Raw genomic sequence first — 17341 nt, 5'->3', positions numbered from 1 at the left:
TGGGAAAGGTGTGGTTCTCAAACTTTTTTGGCGCACGGCCCCCCTTGGGTATGGTGCATCCCTTTGCGGCCCCCCAAAAGAAAATGTATGACATAAAAATTTATAATTTTAATTAAACAAAACACATATTAAATTATACAACGTATTGCTGTTGCTTAGTAGCCTTATTTTTCTGAGGTTTTATTACACAGAATTTATGATAAATGAATGTATTTTATAAAATGTCATAAAACTGCCCCCCCTTGCACCATCTCACGGCCCCCAGTTTGAGAACCACTGGTGTAAATAACAGTAATAAATAAACCTTTTTAGTTGATTATAGTGTTATCTTAAATTAACAATCAAACATGATTTCATGTAATTCAAAAAAAGAAAAAAGATTAAGTTACTTAAAATACTATGCGAATAAAAGGGTGGTTGAAATTAATAAGCGCGCTTTGAAAAGTAAGCTTCCGGGGCGTAGACTAATCACGTGCACTTTACCTGACTTCAATTATGGTGACGTCACATTAGACCGTTACGTTAATTGGTGAGAAGAGATTTTACCTCACTCCATGGACACTGTTTAACTCAACGTATCTTTTCTCTTTGGAGGAAAGCAGAACCAAATTCTGCGATTATTTGTCACATTTCGATGACAGGAAGTCGATTATTTCGCTTTGCTTGACGGGATCAAGAAAGATGACGGAGTTAATAGTAGAGGAGATGCCGGATGAGGGATATGGGTGCGTGGTCGCTAATCGCTTCGGCCGGCTGCTCGACGACGAATCTGATCCTTTCGACATCTTATTCGCGGCAGAGGCCGGCAAACGGCAGAAGAAAAAGAAAGAAGAGCCAAAGAAAACGTCCACCGCGGCGAAAACGGGAAAGAAGGAGTCCCAGAAAGACAGGAAAACCCCCGGCGTTGGGGGTGGACCAGGTAACTTGAGAAGGACAGGTCGCACCTGCCTTATGATATTTTAAACCTGTGTAAGACGGGAGACGTTATTGTAAGCAAATTCAATTTGTTACGTTTATCTTGGCGCGAAGTTTTATTTTAATTTGCTGCATACAGTTAAAGTTTAAAAAGCGCATGTATTTTTATTACAAACTTATCAGGCCAAATTCGCCTCGCGCGCGGTGAAGTGGTGGAGAGGGTAGAAAGGCGCGTGAGTTTTGAGCGCAAATTCAACGATGCTGACAACACACCCCTCAGCTTCTCTGTTGAGAGGTAAGGATCTCTAATTCTGTATTATTAAAATGTCCTGTTTTATTATTTATCACACTTAATTTATCGTATGGCCCTTACTCTGTCTTCCTCTGTAGGCCTGTGGATGTATTTGATAGGGCCAGCAGAGGAAGAGGTAATGGCAGGGGACGAGGAGCCCGAGGCCCAGGATATCCAAGATCCAATGATGGATTTGACCAGAGGGGAAAGAGGGAATTTGAAAGGCATAGTGGCAGTGACCGGGCGTATGTATTGATTCATTGCTCTCATGTCAGACTTGAAGAATGTGAAAAGCTAAATTTTGTATATAGGCTTATAGCAGACAAATAGACTTCTTGTGTGCACAATACCTGCTTAAATTATGCGTTATTTTAAATCAGGAGTGTCCGTTCAGAAGAGAAGCGCGGTGGCAGTGGATCTCGCAACTGGGGTTCTGTGAAAGATCATATGAGGTTCTTCACATTTTATACTAAGTCTTCATTTAAATGATATTACTGATTTACAGGTCAAGTCCTGTAAATTTTAAATGAATATCCTTGTTTCCTGCAGTGAAATCGAAGAGGGGTCACCCAGTGAAGAGGTTGGAGAAAGCGAGGAGACCCCTGAGACGGTGGAGACTGATGGAGAAAACAGGTCAGTTTCACACATCTGCAGGGAATATCTTGTAATGCACATCATGCTTGGCAGCAAATTTGACTGGGTGACTTATTGAACTTGCCTCATCCTTTTCTAGTTCGTAATGGGTGGTTTTGTAGAAATCTTTGTCTTCCATCTCGTACAGGCCATCTGAGACTGAGGAAGTGATTGAGGTTGCTATAGAGATGACACTGGATGAGTGGAAGGCCCTACAGGAGCAAAGCAGGCCTAAAGTGGACCTAAATATCCGCAAGGCAGACACCGCTGTGCCTTCCAAAGCTGTGGTCATCCATAAGTCTAAATTCCTCACAGTAAGGAGATATTTTGTGCATGGATCTCTGCTTTGGAATTAGTCAGAATAGGCCACAATTTCTTGTGTGGTGATTATTTTTATAGTGGTATTAAACTAAACATAGTTGTGTATTTTTTATAGCGGTATTAAACTAAACATAGTTGTGTATTTTTTATAGCGGTATTCAACTAAAAATACACAACTATGTTTATTGTTTTCGTAGTACAAGCCATTGTTTTAAAAACTACAGTAATTAGTTTTTTTCATAAGCAGGTGGTTCTTAAATTGTCTCTTTGATTTAAATTTAAAGAAACATGATGATGGCATGGAAGAAGAGGAAATGGTTTTTCGTCGTCCAGCCAATGACATCACACGCCAATTGGAGATCAACTTGGGCAGCTTGGCTCGGCCCTCTCGTGGTGGCAGAGGCGGACGAGGTGGTCGTGGCCGTGGGGCTCCAACAATGCCGTCCCAAAGGTCTCCCCAAAAATATGAAGCGGTAAGTTTCATCAGAAAAGCAACCAGCAAGCATTTTCAGATGCAACACTTTAGTTTGAGACACTTTGCTAAGTAACTGAATGTTAAATGTTTTGTGCAGCATGAGTGCGTTAGGGGTTAAATTATGTTTTGGTGTTTTCTTAGGCTCCAAACCCAGATGATCCTGAGGATTTCCCAGCACTGGGTTAGTGCTCGTCCAGAGAAAGATGGTGAAGAGCAAACGGTTCTCCAACCTATTTTGGTAACAATGCAGTGGGCAAAGTGCACTTAAAATACATACAAATAAAAATAAAAATATGCACGCCTTGTATCTTCCAATTTTTCTCCTGTTGTTTGGATGTTTTGGAAGGCTGGAGAAATGGTTTGTTCTCAAATAAAGCAAGCTAGTAGATGCATTTAACCTCTCCTTTGTATTTAAAGACTTTATTTCCAGAAACTGTTTGGTGCTCAAAATTGTTGTGAATCATTTAATTTGGGGGAAATATAGGCTTTACTTTTTTGCATCTGACAGCTGCTTTTATTCAAAGCAACTTACAGTGCATTACAGCATATACTTTTTAAGTGTGTTTTCAGCAGGGCTTTGAACCAGATTTTTTCCCAATTGGTTCGTTCCGAACAGAAACAGTATTTTAACGTTTTCGGTTCAACCTTAAAATTGACGTTCCTGAACCGGTTAGAACAAAAAATAAAGTTCCTGAACATACAAATAAGTAGGCTGATTATTAGGACGTTAAACCAAAATTATTGGTGTACATAATTTTCCTTAAGTCTCTATCTTGTCATCGAACATTTAAAAAAGGCTACATTATGTAAGCGGCATAACTGTAATTCTGACATGCCTACATTTGTTGAGTGCACTTAAACACGTGCACACACAGACGGAGGACGAATACTGAGCTAATACAGGAGCATATGTATAACTGCATTACATCCTTGTATGCGGTTGTGTCTGTCCGTGGCAATTGGTAATGGCACCAATTTTGTATTAAATCCATACAACGTATATAAAGTGAGACCAGGGCAGACATAGGCCTGGAAAGAGGTTTCTGAAACTTCTAACTGCAGTCCAAACCAATTAAAATTGTTTCTGCATTTCTCAATGCATTACCTAATTTTTGCCACCAGGGGTCTGCATACCCTGTAGAATAAGAAGCATAGCTTTCAAGCGTTATCAACTTTGCTATTTCCCACGTGAGAGAGCGATCACAGCAATTCTCTTGGTTTAAGATGTCTCACAGTACTGTCAAGCACTGTTTGAAAAATGTTGCTTTTAAAAAAAGCCTTACTCTTTTGAGCTCAGACGATCCTTATTTTGTGGTTAGACATTTTGTAAAGTTTTGTAAAGTCCACAGTGCTTTGGCTGGTGATGAAATGTCAGACTGCTAGTCATACAGTGAAGGAAAGTAAAATTTACAATGAGTTTTCACCAACCTTCATTGCATCACTATAGATGTTGGCAGTTTGCTTGACAGTCCTGCCAGTCTTGCAAAAGAAATGGGTGGCTTGTCCCAATCTCTCATCTACAAGACATTTCCCAACACTCAAAGTGAAGTTTCTTATTGGAGAAATGGGCTTTAGTGAGAAATCGCCCATGCTTAAATTGTTTTTGCTGTCCCCTTGATTGCTTTGACACTTATCTTTTGAGCTGTAACATTTTTGCCTTTGTGTAGTCATACACTACACTGTCTCACTCTTTGAAGATAGTCTGTTGTTTTTTTAGGAGACTGGGCCAAATTCCCATGGCTGGGTTAAAACTGAGGTGATTGTAAATGTTAGGCTTAAGTGTTCTCTCTGCATTCTCAGCTCTTTTTTTGTAGATAGTGTGTTGAACTGGTGTAACACACACAGGCGTGAGCTCATTGTAGCTGACAGAGTGAATCCAGATGGATAAAGCAGTGATATTGGAAGGATGTGTGTACACAATATACTCAAAGTCCAAAGTTTTCTTTATTTTGGCTTAGCATCTTATATTTTCATGTCAGCCCCAATAACTTTACCATTCTCGGTGCATTAATGGGGCTTTTGAATTGTGCATGATTCTAATTCTGCTGTTATGAATTAATATAAATCCATTGGAGCATAGAAAACAAATGGTCATCGGTTGTTGGCTTTGAGCCACAAAGTGATTAATTCATTATAGTGTTGAACTTGGTATAATCCCCAAAAAATATTTGATCCTTTTGTTTATTTGGCCTGAACAAATGTTAGGCTAAATCTTTAACAAATGAGATCTTGTTTTAGTTTAAATTTAGAGGGTCCCTCTATTATAATGATCTCGGGTACAGTACTGTAAGCAATATAAGGTGGTCTTAACCGAGCTGACGGTAATAGTCTTGGGCCCGACGACAGTATGGCATAACATGGGGCACTTTAATTTCTGGGTGGGGGCCGATGACCAATTTCCTGCTCGTTTTCATTTATTTATTACAGCTACCTATATTTTTGCATATTATGCCTATACACATTTGACTTTCACTATTAAGTCGCCTGGCAATCTTAATAAGCCTGATAATCATTAATTAAAGGTATTGCGGAGGATTTTCTTTTTCCGGGTGGATCATCAAGACTATTGGTCCTCCTAGTTGTCAGTTGCATTGTTTAAAAAAAGTGGAGAAGGCGGTTCTTTTCTAAAATTCGAGAAAATCCTCCGCTACACCTTTAACTTCGCTATCTCTTACCTAATCTCATAAGAATTTAGCCGTGCGCAAATGAAAAATGGTACAGTGAAATTCAGCGACGCAGGTAGTGTTTCCTTGATGTTTCAAACATTCGTTCCTTAAATGCAAATGACAGCGACATTGTCATGGGAAAAGACGACACAAAAGCGAACTGCGAAAGTAAATAAATCCGACTCTGGAACATCAGGACTGCCGTCCGTCCGTCCGGTCTAACTTCAGTCTCGAAAACGAAGTGACGGAAATAAATGTAAGCACTGAATTAACTGTTTTTGGGGGGGATACTTTTTTGCCCCCCGTTGTGGCGCCAAGCCTACTTTGGCCTGCTACTGTGTTTTAATTTAATGTATTTTATTAAGCTTAGTCAATTTCGTAACTTTTTTAATAAAATGATTAAGTAACAACGGTCAGTCCTTCCGATTTGATGCACTCTTAAAAATAAAGGTGCTTTGAAGGGTCTTTACAGCGATGCCATAGACCAGCAGTTCTGAACTCTTATGCTGAGTTTACACAAAACGCGTTTTGGGGGTCAAAATCGCCTCTACCGCACCGAGTTTGCCGCTTGAACACTTTGAATGCATTCGCGTGGGTAGAGCGGAGTAGACTCGCGGAAAAGCAAGCATATGACGCGCGTTCGAAGCAAAATCCGCTGCTTGTGGGAGGGGCAACTGCTGTGCGAGTGTCTGTTTGCAAGATGACTGATGTTACTTATGCATTTATCAAGAGAGTTACCAGTTTGTATTGGGTAACCTTACTATAGTGGGAAAATAAACAGCGCGGGTCGATAAACGTCACGTGACTCAAAAGTGAAGTGTGTATTACAACTTACCAGGTTGCCCAAAGTCCTTACTGACACTCTTCCAAGCGAGGTCCTTTTTATTCCTGTCTCCTCTATAGAAATAACAACTTGTGTCATATAGCTTCGAGTGACTGCTTGAGTGAGTGACTCTGGGCGGGGCTGCCACCACAGCAGCAGGCAGGCTCCTGATTGGTTAACGCGGCGCGAAATTCCGCCAAAGTTCAAATTTTTCAACTCGGGCGTCAGCCGCAAATTCGCGTGAACCGCAAAATGCACAAAAGCACCATTCGCACGTACCGCGCACAACGCTCAATTCGCTCCTTTCGCGCGAGCTTCACGCGCAAATGAGGCGGAAACGTGTCTTCCGCTCCGCGGGACCTCCTGACGCGCGTCAACGCGTCTGCACATTGACTTAACATTGAAATCACTCGCGCTTCACGCCTCTACCGCGGTTGGTGTAAACGCACCATAAGATCCTCGAGATCCACTTTCCTGCATTTAGTTCTAACCCTGATCAAACTCGCCTGCAATTTTCTGGTATTCCTGTAGACCTTGATTACCTTGCTCAGGTGTGTTTGATCAGGGCTTGAGGTAACACTGCAGAAAAGTGGATCTCTAGGCCCACAGTTGAGAACGTCTGTCATAGACAAACCATTTTGGAGAAGAACCTTTTTTTATACCTTAAAATCTAAAGAGCTTTTTTTAATGGGAAGGTTTTCTGGTGTTAAAGGTTTTCCGTGTTACCATTCTGCCAAAAATAGCTGTTTGGCATCGTGAAGCTCCTTTATTTAAGAGTGTATCTGCACACCAAACTGCAGGTTTTAATGTTTGCCCTTTACTGAATTATACGTAAACTTTTTAGCAAATGTATGATTTTGGTCAATAATACCATAGTACACCTAGCTCCATTTCACGCGGTTTACCATGTTAAGTCCAAGTCATTCAGCCAAGTTTTTTCAGAATCAGCACACAAAATATAAAAAACTCCAGGTTTCTTCTGGTGATACCGATGGGCTCACACAACACTAGCCTAGCTCATTAAAATGTATGGTATCCAGAGGTCCTGTGCTGTGATTGGACAGTTAAATATTAAGCTTAAGTTCTGATTTTTAGGTGCCTCAAGGTTGTGCTCCATGGTATTAAGGTGGAACTTAAAGAGGCCAACCTGACGTATTGATTGGGGGTTTAGGGCTAGAGCTGTTGGCAACCTTGAATCCTGAAGTGTACTACAGAGACTTGTCAACTAAGGAAATGCAGTCTGATAAACAAGAGTGCTTTTGGGATTTAGTTTCGTTCATTTTACACTTAACGATTGAGGCAGTACTACCAAACAAAACGTTGTTTTTTTTTTGGCAAAAGATACAAACAACTGTGAATAAATGCTATGTTCCTTCTGAATTAAATATGCATGCAGCAATATACACTATTTTTCTTATTCATTTTATGGTATGTGTGTTCGAACAGGCAGGTTATATCAAAGTCTACCCTTATCTATTAATAACAAGCCACTAATCAATCAAGCCTCTAGAGCTAGTAAGACACAGGCCGTTTTTGCCCTGCAGGGAGAGAGGGGTCCTTTCAGCAGTACCCGTGTTTATTAATAATTCAGTAGCTATGGGAACTCATAGATCTCTGCCCCACAGTCTTCAACACTGTGTCAGCATAAAGTAAATCCATCACAATTTGGCCTTCTTTGTATTGATTGGGGCTTTTATGTTAAATGTATTTAAGCAACAAGTAAATTTTTGCCATCGCTATGGGTAGTAATTATATCAGAAGTGACTCGCAATTTGTTGCTTTCAGGGGCTTGGAGAGTACTTGAATAACATACAATATACCTGTGAAATGGAATAAAAAAGATATTTTAGAATTTAACTAGATGAGGTAAAAGTTTACGAACACACTATGTTGGCTTGAGAAAGCCCACACTGTAAAAAAAATCTGTAGAAATTACTGTGACTTGCAGCTGGTTGCCAGTAGGGATGCATCGAAATGAAAATTATTTGCCGAAACCGAAAAAAGGAAAACCGAAACACCGAAATAAATCATTATGCCAATTATTAGTACAATTGCATATATGGCTATCACTGTGTACTAACTTTACTAGGGGTGTGTGAAGGATCACAAATCTCACAGTTCGGATCACATTACAGTTTTTGAAGCACAGATCAGATTATTTTTCGGATCAGCAAAAAGGGGGTGGGAAAAATCTAATTACAAATAAAGAAATTGCAAACATTTATAAAAAAAGAACAAAGTTGTACATTAATAAGGTCTGAAATTATCATTAGGTACAGAAATCAAATTAAATGAATCATAACACTGTCTTTATTGTATAAATTAAATATATTATTATTTTTTAGAGCTATTTGTCTCTTTGTCATGGGTTGTTTGATTAACATTAATGACACAGACTTAAGTAGGTTAATCTTTAATCACAGACCGGTTTCTGACTGTAATCTATACAAGTGGTTCTCAAACCACCCCAGTTTTATAACATTTTATAAAATACATTGATTTATCATGAATTCTGTGTAAATAAACCTAAAAAAAATAACTAACCAACAGCTCTACTTTGTATAACTTAATGTTTTGTTTAATTAAAATGTTAAATTTTAGAACAGTTTTTGTCTTAAATTTTCTGAGGGGGGGCCGCGAAGGAATGCACCGTACACAAGGGAAAAAGTTTGAGAACCACTGATCTATACATACACTTAAGACATAAACCCATTTTTTTATTAGAAAAAGAATACTGTGGAGATAATTTTGTTTATATGTGCCCTGTCAATAACAGATAGATTTTATGTTCCCTTGTTTTTTTTAAACGCATCTCTCTCGTATGTGCACTATTAAGGGCACTTAAACGCGCGCCACACAGAGACAGAGGGTGAATCCCAAACAGCGCAACAGTTGTTCCATATAAAAACGTTACATTGTTTTTCATTGCTTTATTCGGCAAATGTTTTTAATGGATTACATTATGAGACACATTAGCGCGACTCTTTCTGAAGTTTACACATCAAGAGTTCTGATCTTTGAAGGGCATACTGTGATGATCACGTCTAAAACCCAAGCGCTAGCGCACAGATGGGAGGGGCACGGTTGACATTTTTTGTTTCGGCACGAAACCGATAATGCCATTTTCGGCCGAAATTTTCGCGACCGAAATTTTGATGCACCCCTAGTTGCCAGTAACTTACCCCGTAGATTAAAATGTTTGTTATTTACTGGCAAGAGTTTGTTCAAAGTTAAATAAATATTAACAAGTCTTTATCTTTACAGAGTAAAACTATGCAAAAACAGCCTCATGCAAAGCATTCTGGGAACCAGAATCATCACCAACCTTTTTCAGTTTTTTTCTTCAAATTTTGTTTCCCAGAATGCTTTGCTTGATGCGGCTATTTTAATTTTACTCTGTAAAGATTTGTAAATATTTAAAGTACATTTAACTTTGAACAAAATGTTGCCAGTAAATAACATAAATTTAAATCTACAGTAAGTTATCGGCAACCAGCTGTAAGTAACACTGTAATTTCTGCAGAATTTTTAAAAGTTTAAAACGGTTGAAAATATTTTAAAAATATTTCTAATTAAGAGAGTGATTTTTAAAGTCTGAAGAATAGATAAGTATTTTGAATATTATTCGCACAGGATTAGCTCTTTCCTCGCCATCGACGAGATAACTCGTCAATTAAGAGAAAACGCTTCCCTGCCAATGACGAGAATTTCGGGCTTTCCGCAAGACCGCTATTTTCCACCAGGTGAAAACTTATACAACCCGGAAGTAGTGCCTCATGTGAAAGAGAAAGAACTTTGTGTATGTTTTAAAGATCGCCCTGCGTCTGATCTCTAGCAAAAGTCCTTCACAAAAATTTAATTATCTCAGCTTTTTGCTCAAAATTGGGTGTTTTTGAAGAAACCTACTCGTATTTGAGAGGTGATAAAAAGAGAACTAATGAAGGTAGGATCAAAAGTTTTTTTTTTTTGGAAAGCATAGGGTCTGTTCTTTCATTTGATATATTGTTTGTTTATATATTTAAAGAAGAACATTTTCTGGAAGGCATTAAACTTTTGTGAAATCATGAAAAATGCTGGCGCTGGCTGGCAACTTTTTTTTTTTAAAAAACGCTGGCGGGGAAAGAGTTGGTATTATTTGGGGACCTTGTGTGATTTAGAAATTACCCCCTCTACATCAGAGTTTCATGTGGTCCATTCGCACGGGATAAGCAAAGCCGGTGATTTTACTCAAATTTTCGGACTTCTGTCTGGGATATGACGTTAAGGCTTTACGTAACACTGTGTCCTACATGCAACACCGCGTAAATGGTACATTTCATGTTAAATAGAGTTTTGTCCTAATCAGCCGTGCTGCAATGCCACATTTAGTGTCATTTTAGAAAAGTCCTGCGATGTTGCGGCTGACAGCTCTGCCTTTACAGAGATTTAATTTAATAAAAGTTCTGCCTTTTTCTAAACTTTCATGATCACACATGGGCAAGAAGAGATTAAAAGTTTGAAAGCATAAATGTATAACAAAACCCACAAGTTTCACATGGAAAGCCATAAAAGCATAGGGATGTGTGTGTCTACAGTATGTGTGTGCACTCCTCAGCTGCAGTGGGAGAGCTGCAGAAACGCATAAAAACAAGTGCTCAGCCTTGAAAAATGATATACGTTCCCACCAAATCCTGGCCAAATTACAGAGATGCCGATTCGCACGGGACTAATATTATCACAGGACCTCTGTGTTTTTGGCGAAATATTATGGGTCATTTGCGGGGGAATTTTTACTTTACAAATTACAGACATGGCAGATTTGCATAGGATAAAAATCACAGACAACCTCCGCAATTATTACAAATCAGTAGAGGTTACCAGGTCATACTAATCCCGTGCGAATTGGGCTTATGAGTCTAAATGTATTATTTATTAGTATCAAAAACAATTAGGGAAGATAGTCAAATGAAGATTTTCTCGTATCTGAAACGGATGTGACATGCTCACGCAACTACATGGATGCGTTTGAGCGTGAAATATGTAAATACGACTTCTTGATGGTTCTTATCATTTATCTGTCGCGGTGATGAAAATAACCACATTGTCTGGAACATTTGTTCCAGAGATGACTAATCAAAACATGAATATTCCACTACTCAGAGTTGGCACCCAGTCAAACCAACTCTGTAGATCTTAGCAGTGTTTTAAAATAGACAAACAGTGTGTGAATGAATTGTTCTCTTATTTAAACAGATGTGAGTCTTACTTCATTTGAGGTTCAGCAGGTGTCTGGTGACTGCACAACAGTCTTTTTAGGCCACGGGCGGTGTGTGGTCTAACCTACCCTAGTTCTGCCACATCTTGGCTTATTGAATGTGGATAAATGCCCCCGGGTGATCCTCAGTTAGTCGACTGCTGATCTCCCAGTGGTGTGATCTAACATGGCCCTGACAGCTTATGGCTGTGTACTCCAAACTGCACATGTGTGAGCCTGTTTAATTAGTTCACACTGCATGTGCCATAGACACTTTGAAGGCCCTTAAGCGTGCTTTGTTAGAAAACGTTTACAGACAAAAATAACTGTCATATTTATCACCATGCAGGCATTGACCTCATTGGTGTTTGGGACTGGTATATTGCATGCTCTTCACAAGAAAGCACTTTTGCATCAACTATTATGATAAGCAATGTTATGCTATAATAAACTGTATGGATGTGTGACATGGGTTTGTATTTGTGATATTTTAGGAATACATACTGTGTGAGTTAAAGTTCAAGGACTGTTGTGTATGCATATGTATGACTGGTTTGGCCTGAGGGATGTAAAGATCTACCTTGTATTATTATGTGGTTATCAGCATCCTGCGGCTATGCCAAAGTTTCCATGCAATGTAAAGGTCATTGTGATGACTCCAGTGGGTGGTGGAGCGGGCACTTGGCCTGTAAGCCCTTATTGTGGCTCAGGGGGTATTAAAGAGGCATTACATTTGTTTACCCTTCATTTTGTTTTTGAAAGTGCAGCGGACGTAAACTTGTACAGAGCTCAGACAAGAAATACCTTAATCCATTTACTGTAATCCAGAGATTCATGTTCTAGTTGTGGAAAGCACTGTTATTGTCCTTATGTAATTGAAAATGTAGGGTGAGGTAGTTCATGCAAAATAAAGTATAAAGCTTGTGGATGCAAGCTCTCAGTGCAGTATCTTGTGCAGAAGTTCATAGAAGTTTAGATTACCTAATTTTTTTATTTTGCAATTACAGATGGAGCATTAAAGTGAAGTGATTTGTAGATGACAAAGAAAACGTCATCTTTTATTTTGTAGCGTTTTTCCTGCACAATGCAGAATGCTTGTCAAGCTCTAAATCTTTAAACAACCTCCATGGATTTATAAAAGTAGTCCATATGACTACTTATAGTTCACACATATTATGAAGCTTTTAGGGTATCTATTTAAGACCCCTGTTGCTAATAAGAAAGTACACTGCAAAAAATGACTTTCTCACTTAATATTTTTGTCTTGTTTTCAGTAGAAATATCTAAAAATTCTTAAATTAAGATGCTTTTTCTTGATGAGCAAAATGACCTCAGTAAATAAGTCTATTTTTAAGACAAATAATATACAATTTAAGTGAAATTGTCCTTAAAACAAGCAAAATTATCTGCCAATGGGGTGAGAAAAAAAATTGTGAAATAAGATTTTTTTTTCTTAAACACTTAATTCAAGTAAAATTTTCTCACTCCATTGGCAGTTATTTTTGCTTGTTTTAAGCACAAATTCACTTAAATTGTATATTTTTTGTCTAAAAACTAGTATTATTTTCTTAGGTCATTTTGCTCATCAAGAAAATACATCTTGATTTAAGAATTTTTAGATATTTCTACTGAAAACAAGACAAAAATACTAAGTAAGAAAGTCACTTTTTGCAGTGTAGGGCTTGATGGTATTTTGGGAATGGTGATATACAATAAATGTATGTTTCTGGCAGAGCTTCTGTTGCAAAGGAGAGTCATATCAGACTGTACCAATATAGAGGGTATTGTCCAGTATCCCGCAAAAGTACAGATATATGACCAAAACCTGATATGCTCCCCAGCCCTGTTTATGAGAAATAAGCTTATTTTCCTGGTGAATTGATAGTCAATGAAAGAGCAAAAACCAGGTTTGTCTAAGTGGGAACATTTGTTATGAAGACCTTTGAGGGTGTTCACACAGATCCCCAGCTTGCAGTGGGCCACAATGAATTCAGGAGATTTGGATTACAGCTTCCCTAGTGTTTCTGAAATGAGAGCTACAAAGTGTTTTGCCTCGCAATGAATGCAGAAGGTGCGACCCATTGACAAGGTTATATAAGTCAGTTTCCCGGTAAAGAATGTGGCAGGAATGTTAAGCAAAGACAAAAATTTGAGTAAGCATTCATCACTTGGGCAGCAGTATGAAGAAGGCAAGCAGTGTGTACATGTAGGAAAATGAACTCACCCTAAATTTGGCTAATTGGGTGAACTGGGACACCCCACAAGGACCAGTCCTAATTCCTAGTGTAGCGACATGTTTTACCATAATCACCATTGTTGCTTTGATCATAGAGCCTTTACTTCTAAAAATAAAGGTGCTTTTCTGAAACGGAAAGGTTGTTTATGGAACCATCCAAAATTGGTTCTTCTATGGGGCGTTCACATGTTTCATGTTCGTTATTTATATTTAATGTAGGCGCACGGTATGCACGCTCATAATGGAAGTGACTCCCTTGTTTTTCCCAGGCGCGTCTGCACCGCATCCAGTTAAAAACATCTCAACTTTTCAAAATGCCGCAAGCGCACCACAGGTCATGTGACAAGAACCGCGTAGCCTAGCGTTTTCCATGCGTTTATAGACGCGACATGTGAACGGCCCCATATGGCATCATGACGCTGGTATAGGCTGTAACAGTAGATGCGTAGAGATACAAGGCATGTTTATACGTTGATGGCCATTAAAATAGTGGGCATCCTCTTAAACTAGATTTTATTTTATTATAAAGAAAATTAAATATTAAATGCGTTCTTTCAAAAAACTATGTATATAGCATCAGAAGAGATCATGTACCGAATAAATGTTGATTAATATGGTGTCTATGTGAATATGCATGCGTCACTATGCACCTGCATGTGTCTGTGTTTACTTGCAGTAGTTAACAAACAATGTAATTGGGGAATACACGGGAGAGTGTGCCTCATGTTAATGTTGACTGTTTAATTGAAATTACTAGATAGACAGCAGTTTGTATTACAGCGCCTTGCGTCTCTCTCTCTGCTTTGTCTGTGTGTGGTTTGGGGTGTGATAGTAATTACTACACAGTCTGAGGAACCGAACGTTGTGCTGTTGACTGCCGCTCTTAACTTCTTAGAAAGTTTTGAAGTTAATGTTCACCAAAACAAGCCTATGCCAAACCACATCTGCTTATCACCATTATTATTCCCTGTCATCTGGAGGCTGTTTGCACATTCATGCCTGGCATCACCACAAACATCTTATCAGTTAGCTATGAAAATTAAATGAATTGATTCTCCTCTATTAGCCAAGCCTGTACTGTTTGAGTTCTTGCTAAAAATAATTTGACTGACTTACAAAGTCGAGCATTTATATATCAACTAGTCGCTGGTCTATTTATGTTGCTTTTTGCCTAAATCATGCACAATGAATAAGAATTAAAGGGATTGTTCACCCAAAATGAAAATTTTGTCGTCATTTTCTCACCCTCATGTTGTTACAAACCTCAGGGTTTCCCGCAGCACTTTTTAGTTCGGGCGGCCCGCCTATGCTGAGAAACCCTACCGCCTTAACTAGGTGGTCCAAAAAAAAATTAGCTGCACAATAGGCCGTCAAGTGCATCTCGGAGAATATCATCTATCCATCGTCGTTCGCCAAACGTTCTACAACATCTGCTTCAGTTTGTGTTTATTAACCCTTTAGTTTCACTTCAACACGCAGCTATTACCATCAGAAGTATCTGTTAAAAACATTTAATTCATTAATAATGTAGTATGTGTTCATTTTCTGTAATAGTGTCTTCAAAATTAAGTTTTATTTGAGTGTTTTAAATAAAAATATTTTAATTTTCGTCGTGACGCGTACACCTGCCCCTTTGATTGCCACAACCCTGGAACCAACCACCCGCCCAACCCTACCACCTTAACTAACACATTTCTTGCGGAAAACCCTGACCCTGTATATATTTTTTTGTTCTAATGAACACAAAGGAAAATATTTTGAGTAATGTTTGTAATCAAACCGATCAGAGGCCCCATTGAATGACCTCCATACTATTCTTTTTGTACTGTGGAAGTCAATGGGGCCTCTGATCAGTTTGGTTATAAACATTGCTTAAAATATCTTCATGTTCAGCAGGTTTGTAACAACACGAGAGTGAGTAAATTATGAAATATTTTTATTCCTTTAAACTGCCCATTTATGTGATATTGTATTTGTGGCATGAATATAAAAGGAACATTAACGTACAAAGTAATTTCATTTCTAGATTCAGGCAACTTCTGTGGCATTGTTAGGGAAGCTGAAGCTATTTAAAGTTGCTATTTAAAGCTGTTATAATGTAGTAAAGCTACAGTACAAAGTGTCCACTGGAAGTATTAGCTAATTTAAATAGCTTTATTTTACTTAATCACACACTGGCAAATAAAAGAACGAAAGCAAGTTCTGCATTGATGTTCTATATACAGAACTATTTTTGTGAGTTTTTGTGTTTTAAAGTACATTAAAGCCACTTAACGGGGCAATCTCATTTAAAATATATAGTTTATAGTTTAAGAAAATATGTATTTGTCTAGCACAAAAACAAACAAATTAGGGTGACCGCATTAAATATGAACAGAAAATGTATCAGTTTATGTGTAAATACATACACTACTAACATTTCAATAAATATTTCATTATTATAAAAGACCTAAAGGGCAGTTGAATTCACGAGTTGTATTGATTCATTTCATCAAACAAAGCAATTGACTGAATGAAATGCATCAGACAAAGCTGCATACAGTACGAAAATGTGGACGATATTGGTTGATTAGAGAATGAAAAAGTAGCTTGTTAACTGGAAATGCTACTGTATTTTGAAGAGAGTTATAACTGCTGTCACGCTACTAAATAATGTGGCCAATACATCATTGCTGCTTTAGTTACTCTCCAGCACTTTCATAGGTTATATATTTTTTAGAGATGTGTTGTTAACACAGTATATTTATATTCATATCGGAATGTAAAACCATACATTTACTGGAACATATTTGCCTGCTAACTAGAAAATGCATGGGAGACCTACGATAGTCAATGTGCAAATGAGAATACTTACTGCTGAATGGAAAATATTAGCACATTGAAGATAGGTGGTAGCTACACTTCTTTTATGAGCTCATCAAAAACTGTTTATTTCAATTTACATAACAAATGCAGATGTTTCAGGCAAGTCGCGATGAATGTTTTTGTTAGCAAAAGATTTCACCGCAAATGAATATTGACGTAAACCATATCTGCGCAAATGTTTCCATTTGTGGAAATGAGAAACATCACTTAACAGTCTCAGACATAATAATGACAAAGGAGTGAACTTTCACATGAATGTGAAGCCACATAATTGGCAAAACATTTCATCAGAATACATGGGTAGATTTGAATGTCAATGGAGAAATCGCTGATGGTATAGCGGCATCTTCCAGCAGGGCCATGCTGATCTATGGTCAATACCGATGTTATTTTAGCCTGTCGTCTATGGTATTTAAAAAGCAAACAGATTTGGGTCTGTTTGTCTTTCGGTTGTTTTTTAAATCCTGCAGCTAATCTAAAGTCAAAATTTGTTTTGTCTTTTGTTTGACACAGCAGTCCACAAGACATAAGCAATCTTCAAACTATAAACTGTTTAGTTTCATTGAAGAAAACATGACTGTTGTCTCCATATTGCTATGTGTAAGATACTGTAACACAAAAAGTGTGCTCATGCTTACTTTAAAGATGTTTATATAAGCAGCCTGCATTTTGTTTAGCCAATTCCAGACCTCTGTTTTATATAACTTGGGGTAGAGGTGTCAGATTAAATGGATTTAGGAACTCTGTGCGTTATTCAGTTCAGATGCTGTGCTTGGAATTGAAATGAAACATTATGGTTATTTTCATTACCATCACTGTCAGACATCGAGGTGACTTTTGACCCTTCTATATGAATAAAAAGGTCAAAACAAGCAAGTAAAC

General features: G+C 38.1%; 1 protein-coding gene across 1 annotated transcript; it reads left to right on the top strand.

The window, feature by feature from the left end:
* The first annotated feature begins 508 nt into the window (after window positions 1-508).
* Window positions 509-3034, top strand: LOC129423768 (intracellular hyaluronan-binding protein 4). The gene is made up of 8 exons (XM_055180229.2): window positions 509-919; window positions 1099-1210; window positions 1306-1452; window positions 1588-1659; window positions 1757-1840; window positions 1989-2154; window positions 2446-2634; window positions 2778-3034. The coding sequence occupies exons 1-8, from the start codon at window positions 682-684 to the stop codon at window positions 2820-2822; spliced, it is 1053 nt and encodes a 350-aa protein (XP_055036204.2). The 5' UTR covers window positions 509-681; the 3' UTR covers window positions 2823-3034.
* Window positions 3035-17341: the final 14307 nt, after the last annotated feature.

Source organism: Misgurnus anguillicaudatus, chromosome 9 (genome assembly GCF_027580225.2).
Source record: "Misgurnus anguillicaudatus chromosome 9, ASM2758022v2, whole genome shotgun sequence".
Taxonomy (NCBI): domain Eukaryota; kingdom Metazoa; phylum Chordata; class Actinopteri; order Cypriniformes; family Cobitidae; genus Misgurnus; species Misgurnus anguillicaudatus.
This window is presented reverse-complemented; position numbering and strand designations above follow the sequence as displayed.

Bases quoted from the DNA above. Each gene is read 5' to 3' on its own strand.
- LOC129423768 (XM_055180229.2), top strand. From the start codon at position 682: ATGACGGAGTTAATAGTAGAGGAGATGCCGGATGAGGGATATGGGTGC. The intron at 920-1,098 runs GTAACTTGAGAA...CAAACTTATCAG, and splicing joins CGGCGTTGGGGGTGGACCAG to GCCAAATTCGCCTCGCGCGC. The intron at 2,155-2,445 runs GTAAGGAGATAT...TTAAATTTAAAG, and splicing joins ATAAGTCTAAATTCCTCACA to AAACATGATGATGGCATGGA.